Here is a 20,822-nt window from a genome sequence, read left to right as displayed (position 1 = left end):
AGATCCTTATGCGATGGGTTAATTCGAAAGATTGATGCTATTTGACCGAAAATAGAAGTGTATATCTTGTTAAAACACCTATTTTGCCTTATATGTAGCCGATGTATCTTCGCACAGACAGAAATTGCCTGATGGTTGAACATTGCAACGATCGGATATTTCCAACTGGGCTTCTTGATGTCGTTTACGAAATAGACCGCTCTAACAAATGAAATAAGTGCAGCGTGTTCTATTACGAAATAATCTAAGTAGAGGTAGTTGGCAAAGATCGACGACCCTGGTTACGATGCAACATTACTGCTACACAAAACTAGCGCAGATAGAGCGATTGTATTTTTACACTGCAAGAAGATTGGCGAATTTTTCAAATTTCATTTTGCCCAAATGGTTTTTTTTTCATTTCGAGCTTAGGATGAACGCAAATGATTGGATTTGACTCACTGTCGAAGAACTGAAGGACGAAATCAATTCTGTATACAGGGTGTCCCAAACTCGATGCTCCCTGAGAGCATACCTTGCTACCAAGCTCGTGAAAAATTAGATACTCTAGCTTGACTTGATATTACGTGAGCTTGATATGCATGCGTCGCATGGCATATATTTCTGCAATCTCGTAATTTTGTTTTATTTAACATTTTATTTTATAGTTATTTAATTTATGTTTCTTATTCAAGAAAGTTGATATCTTTGGTTTTTTTGGACAATAAGTTTTATAAAAAAAGTGTTTTTTGCAAGGTTCCTTCTCATTTCATCATTTTATTACACAATACACAATAAAACTGCTGAAAATCAAGTAGCTTGATATGATTCAAGTACTCGATAAATAAATACTTGACTTGATATTGAAAAACTACTAGTTGACTTGAGCTCGACTTGAAATCAAGTCAAACTCAAGCCAAATAGCTTGAAAATCAAGCTAAGCAGTGAATCCCTAATCATTACTTGTTTCGATTTAACATATCCTTATATTCCAAAAATATTTAAAATGACGATGTTCAGATGTGCTCGTCACCACCAGAGTAGGTAAACGTTGCTGAAATGTCATCTTGAATTTGTTGCCAAATAAGTTCGAGGAAAAATATGAATACGCTTCATGGATTATTGGCAAGAAAAAACCATATGACCGTATCATCTGAAAATGTTTCAAAGTTGAAAACACATTATAGTCAAATTACTCCAAGCTAAAAGTAACAGTTGTCAGTTCAAAAGAAGATATTTCAGAATAATCTGAATTACGTGCTTTTTTGAAACCCCAGAATGATAAATGTAAACCGAAATAGTCAAAAATGTTGTCTGATGAACAAATCAAGACATTTATTACACGAGTACCTATCACATATGGTATGAATAAGGTATGCTTAGCATCTCCGTTAGTCTAAGAACGTCGTCGTGATAGCATGCGAATGTGGTGTGCGTTATCAAAGTTTTGATTTTTTTTTGCATAAAGCGAATGATGCACTAACTGATTTTTCTCAAGATAGTGAATTACTGACCCTTATTCTTGTCGGTTTGGTGCGAGGGGAAATTGTGAGGTGGAAAAGTATATTTTCTTAATAATTAATTCCAAATCGAGCACATAATTCCGATAAGAATCGAAGGAGATACATACAAAGAAGATTGGACCATATTGCCTAAATATTGAAATTGATAACCGGGAACCAATATGACTAACAAGGTATGTTATTGTTGTAATAAACAATACGTGAATCATCAGGTCTTATCATGTGTCATATGCAAGAACACCTTTGGAGGTGCATGTGTTGGTATAGGGAACTCCGAAGTTCGTATGATTAATTCAAAGAAGTCGATTGCATGGAATTGCCCCAAGTGTGAAAATTTGGGTGGCGATGTTGCATCGTTGAGGACAGTTATTGCTTCTCTACAGGCGGAAATACAACAGCTTAAGGTCTCAGTTCAATCCCTCTCTTCACAACCACAGGATAAGAAATTGGATGGTGGAGAATTTGAAGAAGTTTTGTTGGAATTCGAGGAGCGTCAACTACGCAAAAATAATTTGATTATACATGGGCTGCCAGAAGGAACCGATGCCATGAATGATGATGAGAGGGATACTAGTGATTGCAAGGCTGTTAATGAGATGTTCCGAACCATATTACCTAATTTTCCCACACTAGAGCCATCACAGTTTAAGCGTTTGGGCAAGCCGTCGAGGGATAATGATAAGTCAAGACCTCTTAAGCTGACCATGAATAATAATCAACACGTGCGTAGAGTGTTAGGAAAATCCAAGATGTTTAGGGAGGATTTCAATGTATTCGTCTCATCTGATAGAACTCCGAGACAGAGAGATTATTTCAATAAAATCAAAATTGAATTAGAGCAACGGAAATCTTCGGGTGAGAATGTCGAATTGAAGTTCATGAAGGGCATTCCCGTTATTAGACTTTTAAACTAAAATCCCCCAATTACAATTTGAGGAAGCACGTTATGTACTATCAAAACGTACGTGGCCTCAATTCTAAAACTCATGAACTCAGGTCTGCTGTAGCAAGTGGTGATTTTGATGTTGTATGTCTTGCCGAAACATGGCTGAAGGATGGTGTGTATGATGGTGAATTGTTTCCCGCCGAGTACAGTGTTTTCAGATGTGATAGAAACTTGAGTACTACTGGTTTGTCAACGGGCGGAGGTGTACTGGTGGCAGTTCGCAGTGAGTTATGTGCGGTTGAAGTTGATTTATCAGGACTTAAAACTCTAACCCCTTCCATTGATGCAGTGGCTTGTAAGATCATGTATGGACCTCATTCTTTCATTGTAGTACTGTTGTATGTTCCACCGCGAACAGATATTGCAACTTATCAACAACTGTTTGATTCACTGTCTTCATTCAGTCCATTATTAGATAGTAGATTGATTGTTCTGGGAGACTTTAATTGTCCTAAATATACTGAGAGTTCTTTGTCTGATAACCGTACTTTAATAATCAACACGTTTTCTGAGTCACTTGAACTTCATCAATATAATGAAGTACGAAATTGTAGAGATGTATTGTTAGATTTGGTATTTTCTAATTTTAAGTGTAGTGTTTCCGGCTCAGACTATTCACTGGTATCAGTGGACTCTCATCATCCACCAGTTGAGATTTTTTTGTTTCCTGAACAAAACATAAGAAATTCAAATTTTTCAGTTTCTGACTCTGTCTACGCGTGTTCCAAGTTTAATTTTTCAAAGGCAAACTATGTAGATATGTACCGCTTTATATGGGAAACTGACTGGTCACCTGTCATGAACGAAGGTGATCCGGATTTGGCTTGTGCCAAATTTTATTCACTTCTACAGCATATCTTTCTGAACACTGTACCAGTTAAGGTTTTGAGAAAGAGACGTTTTCCGTCATGGTACACAACCGATATTATTGATACTATTTACCTTAAAGAAACTGCCTTAAAGAACTATAGGAAATTTAATAATGACTTCAATCATCTCCGCTATAAAAAACTAAGAGGTTTACTCAAATCAAAAATAAACAAAGCTTACAAAAATTATTTAAGTAGCTCCGAACAGAAACTACTGACAGATCCTTCAAGTTTTTGGTCTTTTGTGCAAGAGAGCAGAGGTCATTCTCGTATACCCGGTGTACTAAGCGACGGTCATAAAATGTTGCACAGACCACAGGATATTGTTAATGCGTTTGCCCAGCACTTCTGTAGTGTGTACGATGCGCCCTATAACAGTCAAGATTTGGTTGATATGAATGATAGCGATAGTAGTATTATCAATATTGCTAGGATTACAGAAACTGACGTTATAAAAGCATCGAAAAAGTTATCGAATAAGTTTACCGCTGGGCTTGATGAAGTCCCAAGTTTTCTTGTTAAAGACTGCATAGGTGTTCTGTCTGCACCTCTGACACATATTTTCAATCTGTCAGCTTCTTCGGGCACATTTCCTTCTGTTTGGAAGCGGTCAAAAATCATACCAGTTTTTAAGAAAGGTGATAAATCAGTTGTTGCGAATTATCGTCCGATTTCCATCCTGTCAAATTTTTCAAAGATCTATGAGATCATTCTTTATAATTCAATATTTCCTGCACTCAAGAACCAAATAAAACCGAATCAGCATGGTTTCATGCCCAAAAGGTCAACTAAAACTAATCTTATTTGTTTCTTTGAACATGTACTACAAACTTTGGATGAGTCCGGTCAGGTGGACGTAATTTATACCGACTTTCAGAAAGCCTTTGACAAGATCGATCATAACATCTTGTTGAACAAATTAAGATCTAAGTTTGGTTTTGCACCGAAATTGATTGACCTGATAAAATCATATTTGGCAGATAGGATGTGTATTGTTCAGGTTGAGAATTGCTGCTCTATCGAGTTCTGTGCATTATCTGGAATTCCTCAGGGATCCAACCTCGGGCCTTTGCTTTTTCTATTATTCATAAATGATATCGTCGATATTATAGATGTACCAGTACTGTTGTTCGCGGATGATTTGAAGATATATCTCAGGATACTCGGCCTTAATGATTGTATCAGACTACAGTCGGCTCTTGATCAGCTATCAATGTGGTGCGCTGGTAATATATTAAGCTTGAATATCTCCAAATGTTACGTTATGACATACACAAAGAAGAAAACAATGATTGAATATGATTATAGGATCAGCAGCTCAGTACTTGCTCGTGTAACAGAAATTAGGGATCTGGGGATTTTATGTGACTCTACCTGTTCTTTTGTACCACATATAAATCAGTTAATACTTGCTGCCAATAAAACTTATGGATTTATAGTTAGAAACACAAAATACTTCTGTTGTTCAAAAACTTTGATAGCTCTATTTAATAGTTTAATTAGAAGTAGGTTGGAATATTGTAACATAGTTTGGAGACCTATATATGAATATCACAGGAGAAGAATTGAGTCAGTTCAGAGAAAATTTTATAAATATTTAATTTGGAGGGAGGATGGTGTTTACCCACCTATAGGTTGTGATCATAAATTATTACTTTCAAGATTCTGTGCACAGTCCATTGTAGATAGGGTGAACGTGTGTGCATTGATGTTTCTTTATAAAATAGTTAATGGCGGAATTGATTGTTCGGAGATTTTGTCTAGTTTGCCATTTCTGGTTCCCCGTTTGGGTTCCAGGAGTGAGGAGGTGTTCTACTGTGGAGCGGGGAGAACAAATTCGAGTCGTAGATCACCAATTTGTTATTCATGTAAGTTGTTCAACTCGCTCGCAAGTATATGTGACATACATTACGATTCTCCTCGGTCCATCGTGGAGGCCTATTATTTTCACAGCTCTGTGAGCTGATCTTGGGTGGGGTTGGTGTATCTCTCTTTTTTTTTATGATTATGTACATTGCCATTCGTAATGATTGTTATATTGTTAAAATAATGTTATTGAAGTTGTGTTTTCCTGTAATTGGGGGTCAACCCTGTTGGAAATAAAGGACTTATTATTATTATTATTATTATATCTGAGAATTTTAAAATTACCCAGATATTTATGTAGGTTTATTTTTTAGGAGGCTTTAAGAGGGGTCTATACCGTTTCAGCGATCAGTTCAAAAATTAGTAGGCTTTATTTTACGCTAGAAACCATCGATTTATATGAGGTTTTCACTATTATTCATTTTAAAGAGTTAGTCATTGCGGAAAGTCCTTGTTTATACATTTTTTTGAAATAGAAAAAAAAATTAGATGAATTTTTATTGAAGAATAAATATATGCATGATATATCTTTCCCAACAAACATTCATTTTTTTATGAATTTTCATATGAATATATTATACAAAATGTCTGGCTGAAAAAACGGTTTTTTTTTAATTAAAAATGAATACGTAATAACGTTGATTGAATTCTTGCATATGATAGAATTTTCTTCACTGATCCTGAAAAGTGTTGAAATGTCAAAAACGCTGAGGAAAGAGAAATACTTAAACATTGGCAGATCACCCTTCTTAATATTCGGTGTTATGTTATGCTTAGCATTTGAAATAAAATTATTGGAAAAATTCATCTGAAAATTCCGAATCATCTAAGTTTAACTTTTTAGTGAAATCGAAACGATCTGTATCTACAGAAAATAGGACAGAGTAGTTCAAATTAAAGCAGGTTAAACAAAGCCGCCTATTGCGGCATATCAACTAGGAAGTCTGGTGAACTTGCCAATGTTAAATAAACTAGAACTAGATCAGTTCATCGACAATTTGCACAATCCATTACACGTACCAAATCTATTTTTATTAGAAGAATTTTTTTCAGCGGCAAAGATTTTTCATTCTAATGCTGGAATTTGCTCCAATTCTTAAGAAAAATTGTAAGGGAAATAAATCATATCAGCTTTGATATCCTAATGTTTTCTTCACGAATTGAAATATTTATTAAAAATTATTGAAAAAAGTCTGAATATTTCTATCAACTCATTTCCTTATCTAAATGCAATTATTTTTCTACACAATATTGGTTAAATGTTTCCACATATCCTTCCTTTCATTAAAAGGTTAGTCAACAATGATTACTACAGTCACCAAAAGTTTTGATTACGCTCAAATAAACAAAACGTAAAAAGTAGAACACGAACATATCACGAATTAACAAAGATATCAATTGGTGACTTAACATTCGCAGAATTTCGTTATTATTAAATTCCAGATAACAAAAAAAAATCTCCAGTTGATTCAGTAACCGACAGTAACGATCGAATGAATTCTTATTAGGTGTCTAGTGAATATTCAATGTAACGCACAAATCCAGTTATCGCAAAAACTCACCATAAATTTAAGCCGCTATTTCGAGCGTTGGGTGATATACTGCCTGACAAAAATTATGGTCAATGGTTTTGGGTTGAAAAGGCCAATTACTTATAATTAAACGAATTAAATTGAACAGCATGCAGGTTCCAGAAGCACTGTATTGTATACAGGGTGATAAATACTAGATTGACATTAGAACAAACAGTATATGCATCAAAATATCAAGTATTTCTTGTAGATTTTAAACCTTCAATCCTAAGAGGTTATTGAAGCTTAAAAAATCAACAGTAATGTGCTGGAGATTGACTAGGATTTTAACTCTTAGCCTTTAAAAATCCAAGATCGAGATTTCGAGTATCCAAAACGTCCGATTTTTGTAGCACATTTCATAAACATTTCTATGTTGAGCTAACAGTATTGCCAAATTAGTTTAGTATTTGAAATGAATATCACTGAAAAATTCAGCCTATCACGAATTTGATTTGACAAACTCAACTGTCAAACACAGAGGAAGCAAAATGATTTGCTGTTATCCCTGAGCACCATTATGAAATTGTGTAATTTTGAAAACATTTTCTGTCTCAAAATGAAGACATTTTTTTTCATCAATACTATTTGTTAAAATAAGGCTCAATATAAAATGTAACTCTCATAGGTAATGAAAAATCATATATTTGGCATGTTTTTTCGTTAAGGAGTGGATTACCTACGACTTAATTTTACAAAAGAAAGTGTGGCAACGTTGCTTCAACTGTCTTCAAGTCAGTTCTTTGCCAAGGGTTAGAATTTTTTAGATTTTTTTCAAAATTCAAATACATTTATTATTCTAAATATTAATCAACCTCGAAATCTTCAAAATAGTGAATTTTGCAAGAAACGGTTAAAATATTTTGTGAAATGATCAGTTTACAAAGGAAAAACAAACTTCTTCTTGTAATCTGGATAAAAGGTGAAAAAACAAAGTGGTTCATTTTATGAGAGGAATCTATGTTTAAATTGAATGTAAAACTTGAAGATTCGCCCTCCATGTGCACCCTGTATATGTGCTTTTTTTGTACTTGGAAGGTTCTATAATGAATAACTATTTTTTTTTATTCCTAGCAATCGAATACTCAATAGATCAGATTTTAATAATTAACTATTGTTTAAATTAATTCCCAACAAGCATCGATTAGTCAACAGATGTTTTGACATTTCTTGAATCTATGATCAAATCGCAACTATCGTTTCAAATCCAAAATGGTACCCGAAATATAATTCTGTGGTTGAAATTGTCAACTGACAGCTACAAATTGCAAGTTAACAATTAATTTGACGTGTGATAAGTTAATTATTACTGTGATCAACCTTCCACAAACCATCCTAGCCACTTGTAGAGCAGTTTATTTCGACAATCGATAAAACAACCAGTCCGAACATGAGCCAATAGGTGAAAAAATTGCATCATGCCACAGAACATGTTATGGAAAAGAACACCCGAAAAGATCGCTAATTTTGGTTTCGAGATCACGCGGTTTGGTGTGATTTTTGGTTGGATAGATACGGTATGTTGTTTAGTTTTAAGATAATATTATTCCGAATTTTTAATGATATACCGACTGACTTATCAGGTTGTTCAAGGTGGAATTACGCTCATAATGTTTGCATTACGGATCTGAGTGGTTCCTATCAGCTATTGAGATGTGATCTTTAGATTTGTCTCGATATTTTCCAAGGCATAAGTGTCGCTTTGTCTAGGGGAGCTTAGGACGTCATTTGAATGGGGCACAGGGGTGAACGAACGGTGAATTTATGAGACTGAGGATAAAATTTCCAGATAAAATATGTATGAGCTTTGTTTATACAGCGTTCGGAATAGTTTAGGAGTTATTATGTGAGAATAGATCTCTTAATCGACCCATTAACTCATTATATTTACTTTTCAAGTGTTAAGTACCCAAATGGTCAATTAATAATTCAACAGATTCATTCATCACACTTTCGAGAATTCAATGGTCAAAATTGACGTTTCATAGAATAAACTGGAATGAATCATTCTTTATGATGATCGAGAAATCCGAATCTTTTCTGTGATCAATGTTGCCAATATGACAACCATAGATTCCAACATAAAACCGAATAGTTGATAAGTCGATTACAGTATTCTGTATAACCCACCGAAAATATGACATAGTCATTCATAGACTGACGATGTTTGAATAAGAAAATGTTTTAAAAATGGATTCTTCGCTGTATTATTTCAGGAAGGAAGGTTATGTAATGGATTTAGAGGAATAATACATATTTTACGTTTCACTGACCAATTCTGGTACCTGCAGTAGTATTAACACAAAGAAAAAACTCAAGTGATCATATAATCAATCGGGCACTGAACCTGAAATACCATAAAAAAGTATACACATCTGTTGGAGTGAGTATTTAAGAAGGGCGTTTTAATAGATGCAGGGACATACCCTACCCCCGAATTTAATCTATTGTGGGTTCTTAACAGTAGATCAGGTGATCTACCTGGCCTCGGTATCCCTCGGTCTTTACAAGAGCGTGTGGAAATGAGAACATCTTGGGTAAATATCGTTGACCCCTACGTTTTAGACGATAAGGAGTTGTCTAGGTCGGTCCATGTAGTTTCAGTTGAGTATACTCTTTATTCGTGCTAGATAGTTAAAAAATTACTCGTTTTCAATGTTGGAGATGATCGAATATTGTGGTGCGCGCTTGTTCAATTTCGTGATAATGAAATTAAATCCACTGAATTTTTAATGAAACTTTGTCTTAACACGAATCTGAAGCCAAAAATTCTTAGTTCATTCCATAAAAACGTATATTTTCAATGAAAAAGAAGTTTGAACCAAATTACTCGGAATAATTTTTTTTATTACCAATACGGTTGTTCCTACCTTATTCTGGGTGTTCCTAAATTAGAGTTACTGGGAAAAATGAGAGATTCTTTGGATAATTTTTAGAATAAAATGTCCCATGAATGAGCCTGCACACGCTTTGTTTTCGAGAAACAGATTGTTTCTAGTGTGTCGTACTTTTTAGTGATGCTTAGGTATCAGTTCATCATATCTATATTAATTTTCGCTACAGAGTGTGTAAATAAGTACCCATTCCATTCATTACAGCTGGCTAGCTGGATCTTCAAATTAATTTTGATTTTCCTGAGGATTATTAGAAAGCTGTTTGAACATTATTTTTCTCGAAATTGATTGCAGATACGATAAAACTATATTAAACCAAAAAATGTAGTACAAGACTAGAGTTCTTTTTACATTTTTCTTAACTACCAGCGGTTCACCAGAAAATTCACCCTGTATATTTGTATTCAAAATTAGCATATTACATGAAGAAAACTTTGAATTGGAATATCTATGGCCAATTCGAATTCAATATCCTGTGGAGGGAAGGTTCTATAAGAAAAAAACTTGAACTTTAACACTCGTATCTAAAAACAAAGTGTATGGGGGGGGGACTCATGTTAAAGAACATTTTGCTTAAAATTTTTTTTCACAAATAAATTGCAATTTGAATGAAACACAATAAATGCTACAGCACACATAGAAAATGTTTCTATGCGAATAAATCAGTTCCTTTATATCTACAGTATTGAAATTTTGTGACGAGAATGATACAAAAAACCGAAAACAACGGGTAAGTGTATACCGATGACCAATACAAAAATCACAGATGCCAAATAAGAGGCTAACGAAGAGGATAGATAAAGGAAAATAATAAACCTCGGACATAGACGTGCTCGTAGTGCAATAAAAGTACTCATCTTGGGAGCGATAATAAACTCATAAACCTTAAAAGGGTCCGATTTTTTACCGCCGCGTGGATTTCAAAAGAAAGTAAAATGTTTATTGGGTCATTTTATTTGAAAAATTTTCGTTGTTCGTCTTAGCGAGAATTCTGCAATTTGGTATTTTGGAAATCTTGGGTGGGGGTAATTACCCCAGTACCTTCCTCCATTTCTGCGCCGTTGGGTATAAACCCCCCTTAAAAAAAACTTCAAGGTATGTATATCGGAATACGAAGCATTCGCAAACAAAAATCGTAATCTAACTCTCAATTTTTATGCAGAATCATTTCCTGAAGCTGAAGTTTGTCGCATTTATTCACTAATATGCGTTCTCCAAGCGAGACGCAAATGGCCAACGAATGCGAGCGCTCAAAAGCTCCCAATTTCGCATCGGCGCTTTCCTAATTTTCGATATACGTATATTTTCGCCGATGGAATTCAGCAATTCTCCTCGCTTTAGCGCAAAACTGCCGACGACGTTCAACAACGTTGGCGAGACGGCGAGGATATGCCAACGTCTCTGGATATCCTTGAATTCGAAAGTAGAAACCCGAACGACTGTTGACAAAACAAACCCGGCTCGAGGAGAGAGAGAGAGAGAGAGAAATTGCGTTTTGCGTTTCGTCGACAAAACGCAAACGGAGTAAGCTATGCGCGGCATATAATATGCCGGTCCGGCATACACACACTGTGTCCGTAAAGTATGGAACAAATTCATTTTTAGCTAAACAGACCATTTTAAGAAATAATCCTGAAACACGTCGATTTTTTATTTTAATTTACCGTATTTGAAAATAAAAATCTAATATACAGGGTGAATTACTTTCGAGTAATGAAGTCACCGTCATTTTTTTTTAAATGGAACACCCTCATTTTGTCTCAATTTTCCGATTACTCTAGTTGAGCTGATTCCGAAAATGTATCACATGCTGATTCCAATTGGTACAGGGTGGACAAAAATACAATAGTTTTGTGTGTGCTCATAAAGTAACGCGTAACATTCTTTATCAGTTAAATTAACAATATTGTCAAAAATACTTATTGTCTAGCGGCAATTGGTTTGAATGTAACACCATGTAGTTTGTTACATTTTTAGATTAATAAAAATGAGCTGTTTACATACCTGTTTGGTACTTGTGATCCAGCAAACAGAATATGAAAGAAATAATTTCTTATTTTTATACATTTTTATTAATCTAAAAATGTAACAAACTACATGGTGTTACATTCAAACCAATTGCCGCTAAACAATAAGTATTTTTGACAATATTGTTAATTTAACTGATAAAGAATGTTACGCGTTACTTTATGAGCACACACAAAACTATTGTATTTTTGTCCACCCTGTACCAATTGGAATCAACACCCGATACAGCTAGAGTAATCGGAAAATTGAGACAAAATGGGGTGTTCCATTAAAAAAAAAATGACGATGACGTCATTACTCGAAAGTAATTCACCCTGTATATTAGATTATTTTGAAATACGGTAAATTAAAATAAAAAATCGACGTGTTTCAGGATTATTCCTTAAAATGGCCTGTTTAGCTAAAAATGAATTTGTTCCATACTTTACGGACACAGTGTATATCAAATGTCGGTCTGACTCTGGTGCGTTGATAAAAGCCTTGCCGTCGAATATTATTATCCGGTAGGCGAATTGCGGTTTTGTGTATTTTTATACCCGCATATATACGCACATCGCGAACTGGGTTGCTACGTAATCTCCTCGTTGCCAAAATATCGACAAGGCGGCTTTTGCGCGCCATTATTTATTGAAATTTTAAGCGAACGCTCGTTATTTCCGCCGTATGGTCGGATAACTTTGTGTAGATAAGATGCCGTTCGTATATGCGTATTTTGAGAGAGGCCTATCCAGTTAAAACACATTTATTCCTGAAAATTCAACTTTATTCGTCAACATAGTCACCCTCAAAAGTGAAATATGTACTCTAACACTCCTGCAGTTTTCAATACCTTTGTTGTAAATTAAACGCACTGTTTAAAAATTAAAAGTCTTTAATATAATGTCAAGAAATGACTGTGTAATAAACACTGACTAATGAACAATATTATACTGCACAGCCAACAACGAAACAAAACGAGCATTGCTTGCACATGGCTTACATTACAAATTAACACAGAATAAAATACATAGATATATTACAGGAATAATTATATTACTTGTTTATTGGGTAAATATTTCAACAACCTTTTCTGTAGATAGATTCGAATTTGATTCCGAAATAGGCTTCAATCTCGGCTATAACTTCATAATTAGAACCAAAACTTATTTTTCTCCGATTGACAGAAAATATTGACTTTGCAGACACAATATATATCAATCAGCAAAGTATTACTTCTTCTGCCTAGGCAGAAAAGTGATTACCCTCAATGCGAATAAGACATTTGACATTTTCGGACAATCGATATTTTTTCCCACCTTCCTTATTTCTGAAGGAGTAAAGTATTTCCAAGTCGCTATAACTGTCGATAATATAAAAATATAAGATGTTTTTCCAAAAAACTATCAGATATTCCATAAGTTGTCAAAACTCAAAGTAATAAACATAGATAAAGGAAGCATGTCCCCAACATGAACTATCAAATTTGACATGAAGCTCGCGGAAATGAAAACATATCAGTGATACGATATTTCACTCAATTCGCGAGTTTCTCCACAAAGAACGCACTTCTTATGTCATAGTGAAACAACGTTTCATATCAACTCAAAATATATTGAAATAAATACCTAAATATATCTGAAATTCAGAAAACAAACTTCAAGCGCGCCAAAGGACGTGAAACAACCGATGACATTTTAGGAGAGCAAAACTTGCCAAATCTTGGATTTCAGCAGGTAGATACAGAAAAAAATAAATATTCTGCTTTTCATAAATTCGAAAATTAGGAAAAATATCGGATTCAAAATGTGTATGTATTCAAATTTGGATTTGAAACTGTATCACAATCCGACAACATAATCTAACCAGTGATTGCAAGTAGCGCTTAGCTTGTACCATATTCTCCCCAGATTCGAAGTATGTAAACTAAATGTTAGTGATATGGTACAAGCTAAGCGCTGCTCGTTGTCACCAAAATCAACTCTAATTTCTCCACAGCACTCTTGACCACGAATTTTAATGAACACTCGTTATATTTATTACTCTATGGTTTTCATCGATTTGTGACAAGGAGCATTGTCTTGGTGGAAGAGAATGTTTTCTGTTGCATTTGAGAACTTTTTTTCTTGATTTCAGCATTCAATCGATCCAATAAGGGTATGTTTTATTCACTGTTGATGGTTTGACCTTTGTGAAGATATTCAATGATCGATATACCATGCATGTCCCAAAATATGGATGCTATTCCTTTGTCAGCCGATATTTGAGATTATGGTCGCTTTGAACGGCTTTTTTTATGTTAGCTGACGATTCTTCGACTCAGAAGTGTTGTTATAAATCCATGTTTCATACACTGTCACATATCAAACCAAAAAAACCTGTTGATTCCACATAAATAAGCGTTCAGGACCGAAGATGCCTTTCGATATCTTGAAGTCCACCGCTATATAACGCAACATTAATTTACGATCGATCAAAACATTAGAATAATACAAATATCGCAACGATAGAGCGCTCTGTTCGAGAAGCGGATATAAAAAGAAATAATAAACCTCTAACAAAGCCTTATTTCAATGGGTTCCATACCTACGCGAGGCTTCAGCATATAGGTACCTACCAACGAATGAGAACAGAAGTGCCCAATAAAAGCAGTGAAAGTGTTCAGTGAGTCAGAGGGTTGAAACGTCAGGCAACTTCTAGTTGGACAATTAACAGGTCTTACTCCCAAATGGGGTAGGACCACCAATAATAATAGCGTATCCCGAACTCTCAAACCCTTCAAGCTTCAAAGCAGTTTTACAATGGAAAGAACGGGGTGAAAATGAGCCAAAATATGGGTCATTCTATTCAAAGAAAACTAAATTATTATTCTATTTTTTGTATAGATCGAACGAACACCCGTTATAACCGATCCAAACTAGTTCTAACCAGTTCTTTTTTATTACATCTACGCTATGACGATTACATATGAAGAATTTTATCACCAAAACTGAACCCTGAAGGAAACCATTATACACTTTAACTGTAAAACGGTGCTCATCTAAGGGCTCAAAATAAACGTCAATTGTCGTAATGAACTTATGGTGTTTTATATAGACAGTTTTATTGAATTTAAGTGGAACAAAGGACAAACGAAAGTACAACCATTTAGAGCTTGTCTAAAACAATAAATTAATAATATTTATCTGTTATTCAACCACTCGCTTGTTTGCAAACAATTCAATGTCGCGGATCTGCACTAGGTAGGCTTAGGAAAAAATTCGAGTGATGAGTAAATACCATTATTCGCGTCAAAAAAAATATCATAAAACCTTCTGAATACAATCGATTAACACCTATTTGCTCATATATCTCCTTGTTGTCTTTCAGCTTCATATATTTGACAGCGACTGACGCTCATCTCAAATTAGAGTTGATATGAATTAATTTAAAAATTAATTAATATCGGTACAATGCTCCTTCATTCAAAATCAATTCAATCAAAATGATCGAGGTCCACAAAAATGAAAAAAAGAAAATGATAAACTGGAACCCCAGCTAATATGCTTGAACGATGAACAGGACGGCATAATGCTGAAGAGGTAAGATCCCTGTTCATTACATTCCCAGTTCACAGCACAGAATAACGTTATATTAATATTTTATTGAAAATATAGGTAATTAAGTGAACAAACACACGAAAAAGCCGTTTGATAATCTCTCAAATGCAAATTCACCCCAATTTGAATCCAGGAAACGCTCAAACGAGCACATATGTTTAGGGGTCCAACTTCCTCTTCCTGGTATCAACTACAACATACGACGAACGAAAAGTTTGACAAGAAAAATATGTTATAGTCGCTAGTTACACCTGGGTATAACTCACTTCAAAATATTTTAAAACTAACTTCAAGTCCCAACGTGTTTCAAAAAGAACACCATCAAAAAACTAAATGATTGTGACAGAGATTTGCTTCATTGGGTAATTTTTTACAGAGTATTCAAATGCATAAAACACAGATGGTGTGAAAATCAATCGAAGCGTACTCTATATAATATCACTCGTTAACGGGTTCATATTCCTCATGTGATGTATGACTATTTTAGCTGACAAAAGTGAAATTATGTTCTAGAATCGATGACGTGTTGTTTACCGTTAATAAAGGTTAATCATCGCCTAAGAGCACATTCATTGATCACATACACGACCACCATTCAATTCAAAAAAAGCAATAAAATCAATTAAAAAAAAGCAAGGAAACCGGCTTAACACAATTCTTCTAGCCTAATTGTAATTGATTGGAAAAGCGAAGGCTTTTCTGTGACTAATTTCGTTTTGTTCTATTGTGAAGGAATTATTCAAAGATTATGCTAATATCGTGTACTCGACAATACTGAATAGCTCGGTGTTTTAAAACACTATAATCTAAACCAATATTCATTTAATGCATATCCTGGTGTGTTTAACAACACATCAGTTGTAGTAGCAAGTAAGAGTTAATTTAATATACCTAGTATTAATTGGTTAATCCAAGTTACTCCTCATTGCAGGGTTATGCTAGAACGTTGCATCAGTCTGAAGACGTTGCGCAACTTATGATGAATTCTAATCACAAAATGTAATAAAATTGCAAAGCTATGTGGAAGCACGCTAAAAATAAACTAGACAATACGATCTAATGAAATTTGCATTTGAAGAATCCGATGAAAAACGACTCTTTACCCTCTTATACACGGAAAAGCATAGAAAAGTTTGATACATACATATATTGTAAAGGCAATTGTTGAATTCGACCCAACATAATACAAAACCAAGTTGAAATTGTTATTGTTTTTTTATTATCCGTCTCGGTACAAAGTTTTTACCATATACGACGAGGTATTGAACGTGGGTTTGTTTATGTTTCTTTGTTTAGATAATAACCCAACCAGGAGCAACTAGTCCGTACTTTGCAAAACATAAACAAAAACACAGAGCGAGCGAGAACCGTCAAATACGCTCCAATTCTATGCGAAGTGGGTATTTCATAAAATATGAATGCTGTTTTATGCGATTGACAACTGCTGCGAAGAATAATCAAGGATGTTGGGAGGCAGGAAGGAGTACTTGAATATCTGTGACAACTTACCCGACTCGTAATGATGCTCAGTTTCCTCCAATATTTTTTTCTCGACCATCTCGACTAATTCTGGTTCAATTGCAAAGTACAAAAGCCGTTTGTGTGCTTTTTAGAAGGTGTTGCAGAAGACGTCACTGTACGAAAACGGCCGGTCACTATGATTTATAATCAGGCACAAAGAAAAGATTTAATTAGGTTTGCGACACACTATCTTCCCATTTTGATCCTTTCGCTTACGATGTTATGTTCCGACTGATTGTTTTTATCCGTCAGGCCTCGCATCTGCTACGGCAGTCACGTAGACCGGCGCACGCGCAGCGCTTGGGGGTTACGTGGATATCGTATGATTTTTCGTTTACATCTCTCGGAAAAGAGAGAGGGAGAATTTAAGAACGCAGAAGGCGAGTTGTTTACATCCGAAGCCGGCAGGCAGGCAGCGTCGCCGCTGACGGAATCCCGTCGGTACGGTGTTGTAGTATTTTCTCTTTATTCCGAGAAATGGAGATAATACCGGTTGCCAAAAAGTTTGCGACCGTCACGGTCTATTCGCGGAACTCGTTTTCGAGTTTTGACGTTGTCGCGTTGCATTCAGGTGAATTGGCGAAAAAAATCCGATGACTTGGTAGAATTGGATCGGTGCTGGACGTCAAACTGTCAAGGACCGCTTGAAAAATAAAAGAACTTGGAGTGTTCTATGGAATGTTTCAGGAAAATCTGTGTTTAACCATTTTGTTCCCATTGTTGATATATCTGTGGAGTAAACAAAGGCTATCCGAGCAGCTTGGACTGAAATTATTGCTGATTTTATAAAAAAGACTGCTGATACCAGCCTATTCATTCTTTATTTCGCCTTTTTCATATCTTCACTCGAAGAGATGATGGAATATAATGCTTGGATTTTGTGTTGAAAAAACATTGTATTTGTAATATAATTTCTTGAATAAAATTTAAATTATTAATGCGAATGTGATTTGTTTAAAATAAAGCGGAATAAGGTATTCTAAGATTTTAAATGCAACTATTTTCATTTTCGGATGTTTCCCAAAATAAAAATTGACAATACCCACAGAATACATTGGCGATTCCAGCTTTCAAGAATAGGAGGGTCCAGGATTTCTCAAGGGAGGGCAAATATTTCCAAATCTGTCCAGTTTATGTTAAATTACATAGAATATTTCAGGAGGAGTAACAGCAAAAATTTAGTCGGGGTCCGAGCCCTACCAACGCCACTGCATAAATATTACCTAATTAATATTATTATAACAGAATTAGATATACTGTGATTGGTTTCAGACCATCCCCGACTTCATTCTATATGCGTAGGAGAAAAAACTCCCCTCGCCGTCGGCTTTCTCACTTCTCAGAGGAACATTTACTCAATCCCAAATATTTAAAAATATCAGAAGGGTAGAGCTCGGTCGTGTCCGGTCCTTGTGATCCCTCTGGTTCTCGTCGAACTCTGGTCCTCTCCCACGCGATCCCGCCGATCCTTGGACCTGTCCGTCGCCTTCTATAGGAATTTTCTCACCGTCCTTGCAATACTTAAAAGAACAGTTTTTCGCATTATATTACATTTTACTCACTGAGTCCTAGTTGCTCGATATTTCTCTTGAGATTTTTGGGTACTATTCCAGTTGTTGAGATGATAATTGGAATAGTTCTCGTTGATATCATTCCCCACTGGCGCTTTATCTGAAATTCGAGGTCCCTATATATTTTGAAATTTTTTCGACCTCCTTTTGACGCATGTTGTTGTTATTTGGTATTGCTACGTCGATGAGTATTGCCGTCTTTTGATGTTTATCGACTAGTAGTATATCTGGTCTGTTGTGAGGGACTGTTTTATCATTCAAAACTATATGATCTCAGTTCAGTTTATAGCGTTCGTTTTCCAGGATGGTCTCCGGTCGGTACTTATTGTACTATGGTACTTTTTCAAAATGAATTAGATCTAATATGGTTGCCAATTCATGGTGTAGTATCGTTCCTACTGCATCGTGTCTCTCTTTTTATTCATTTCCTGCAAACATTTGACATTCTCCCGTGATATGTTGGATTGTTTCATTCGTTGGACACCCATATCGGCATCGATCGTCAGTAATAGTTCGATCCTTTATGATATGCTTACAGTAATTTCTCGTTAAGATCACTTGATCTTGGATACCTAAAAAAGAACCTTCCGTTTCCGGATACATCGCACCTGATGTGAGCCAATAGTTCGACGCTTCAATGTCGACATGTACCTGGTTCACCAAGTAATTATCATTGTTACTAACCAACTACTACTTTTACTACTAACTAAGAAAAAAGACTTTTAGACTATTATTTTTTTCATTTTGTAAATGTTTGTTACCCTGTTAACACCTGTAATTGGACATTTGCCTGTTGGATGTAAAAAAATGAATAAATAAACTTTAGGAAATTCCTCAAAAAAAATTGATTTTATTTTTTCTTTTATTAGGTATTATTATTATTTTTGCAAGTTTTCCAAGAGAAATAAACGATGCAGAAATTAATTTTATAGCTTCAATGATTTTCTCGCTATTTTAAATTGTTCGATAAGATATCATTGGTGTTTACAGGGTTGAATTAACCAAATAAATGCGATTTCAGGATATTATTCTCTTTCATTGAAAACACTTCAAAGAGTGATAGAGCGTAGTTTAAAATCTTTCTATTTTGACTCACCATTATTGGGAAAAAAAAATTATTTTCGCTGCGAAAATTGAGAAGATTATTATAAAACCTTCATTAAACTCAAGGTATCTAACTATTAAACAAGGAATAAGTTTGTTGTGAATCCAACATAGGCAAATAGCGTTGAAATGTTTTCCAAATTAACATGGATACTTAAAACTGAACTTGGAAATTTTTTATTATGTAGTTCCTAGATGTTAATAATCAAATAATTCTTAATTACAAGCGAGAAAATAAATTGAAGACATTTTATAATTATTCTCTTATCCAAATACGTTCGGGAAAATTTTTGAAGGTACTTCAAGTATTTAGCAACTTCATACATTATAGCTTGAATAATATAATTTGATTTGATACTTTGAGACTATTAATGATATTGATGTGGACGACGATTATTTTCAACAAGACGACGCTATACTCCACACAAGCTAAGAAACAAATTCAATTTTACAAGAAAAGTTTTCGGGCCGTGTTAGTTCTCGAAGAGGTGATCACAATTGGCCACCAAGATCTTGTGATTCAACACCTTTAGACTTTTTCTTTGGGGTTACGAAGAAATAACATTTTCCATCGTTAAAAACATACTCGTCCTTTTTAATATAGAAATGAAACATCTTATATAATAATAGATAAATTTCTGAGTAAATTTAAGAGAAAGAGAGATTAACAAACTTGAAAAAACAAAATCATGAGGAATATATGAAAATAATTAGCTACTTATTCAGATCCATATCAAATTAATATGGAAATCAAGCAGTCTATAATCGATCAGATAAAAAATATCAACTATACCCTTCCAAGCCTATTCCTCTAAAACTATTCAGATATGGGGTAAGATTAACCCTTAATATTGATAGTATCACAACAAATGAAATTTTACGATTGTTTTCCTTTTTAACATGCTCGAAACCTATAACAACGTAGAAATAATATACAGCTATGCATTTATTTTTTGAGTAAATAAAGATTATCTATCTATCTATTTTTGGAGATTACAATTATCAAAAGTAAACTATTAAAATTGTTAATAGATAATTGGCTAATTTCAAGTGTGTTTAAAAAGTCAGATCAGATATCCCTTGTAGTAGACATCTGGTAAAGAAACAAACAAAATTCCAGTCTGTTCAATTCTTCCAATTTCTTTTTTCATTCAAACTTTTTTTTTTGAGTATGCTAGTAGTGTCCTAACAAATGTAATGGCTCAAAACCTATCGGAATTTTCAAAATGGACCCGTTTTCGAAAAGATGGACAAGAGGTATTATTCCCTCATTTTCCAAACCAGAATATAACGCCCCTTGTGGATTATATATCCCCACTTCTGCCTAATTCACGTTTGTCCAAGCCACCAATACTGTCTGACTTAGAACGTTAGA

The 20,822-nt window shown here is 34.6% G+C and overlaps 1 protein-coding gene across 1 annotated transcript in view; it reads right to left on the bottom strand.

Annotated features, from left to right (window-relative positions):
* Positions 1–17,314, bottom strand: part of LOC123680705 (MAP kinase-interacting serine/threonine-protein kinase 1-like) — a 33,652-nt gene extending 16,338 nt beyond the window's left edge. The window contains exon 1 of the mRNA XM_045618739.1: positions 16,761–17,314. Within this exon, the coding sequence (XP_045474695.1) occupies positions 16,761–16,809 (49 nt within the window). The 5' untranslated portion in view covers positions 16,810–17,314. The remainder of the gene's footprint in view (positions 1–16,760) is intronic.
* Positions 17,315–20,822: the final 3,508 nt, after the last annotated feature.

The sequence above is a fragment of the Harmonia axyridis genome, chromosome 5 (genome assembly GCF_914767665.1).
Source record: "Harmonia axyridis chromosome 5, icHarAxyr1.1, whole genome shotgun sequence".
NCBI classification, from domain to species: domain Eukaryota; kingdom Metazoa; phylum Arthropoda; class Insecta; order Coleoptera; family Coccinellidae; genus Harmonia; species Harmonia axyridis.
Note: the sequence above shows the minus strand (reverse complement) of the source record. Positions and strands in the feature narration are given on the sequence as shown.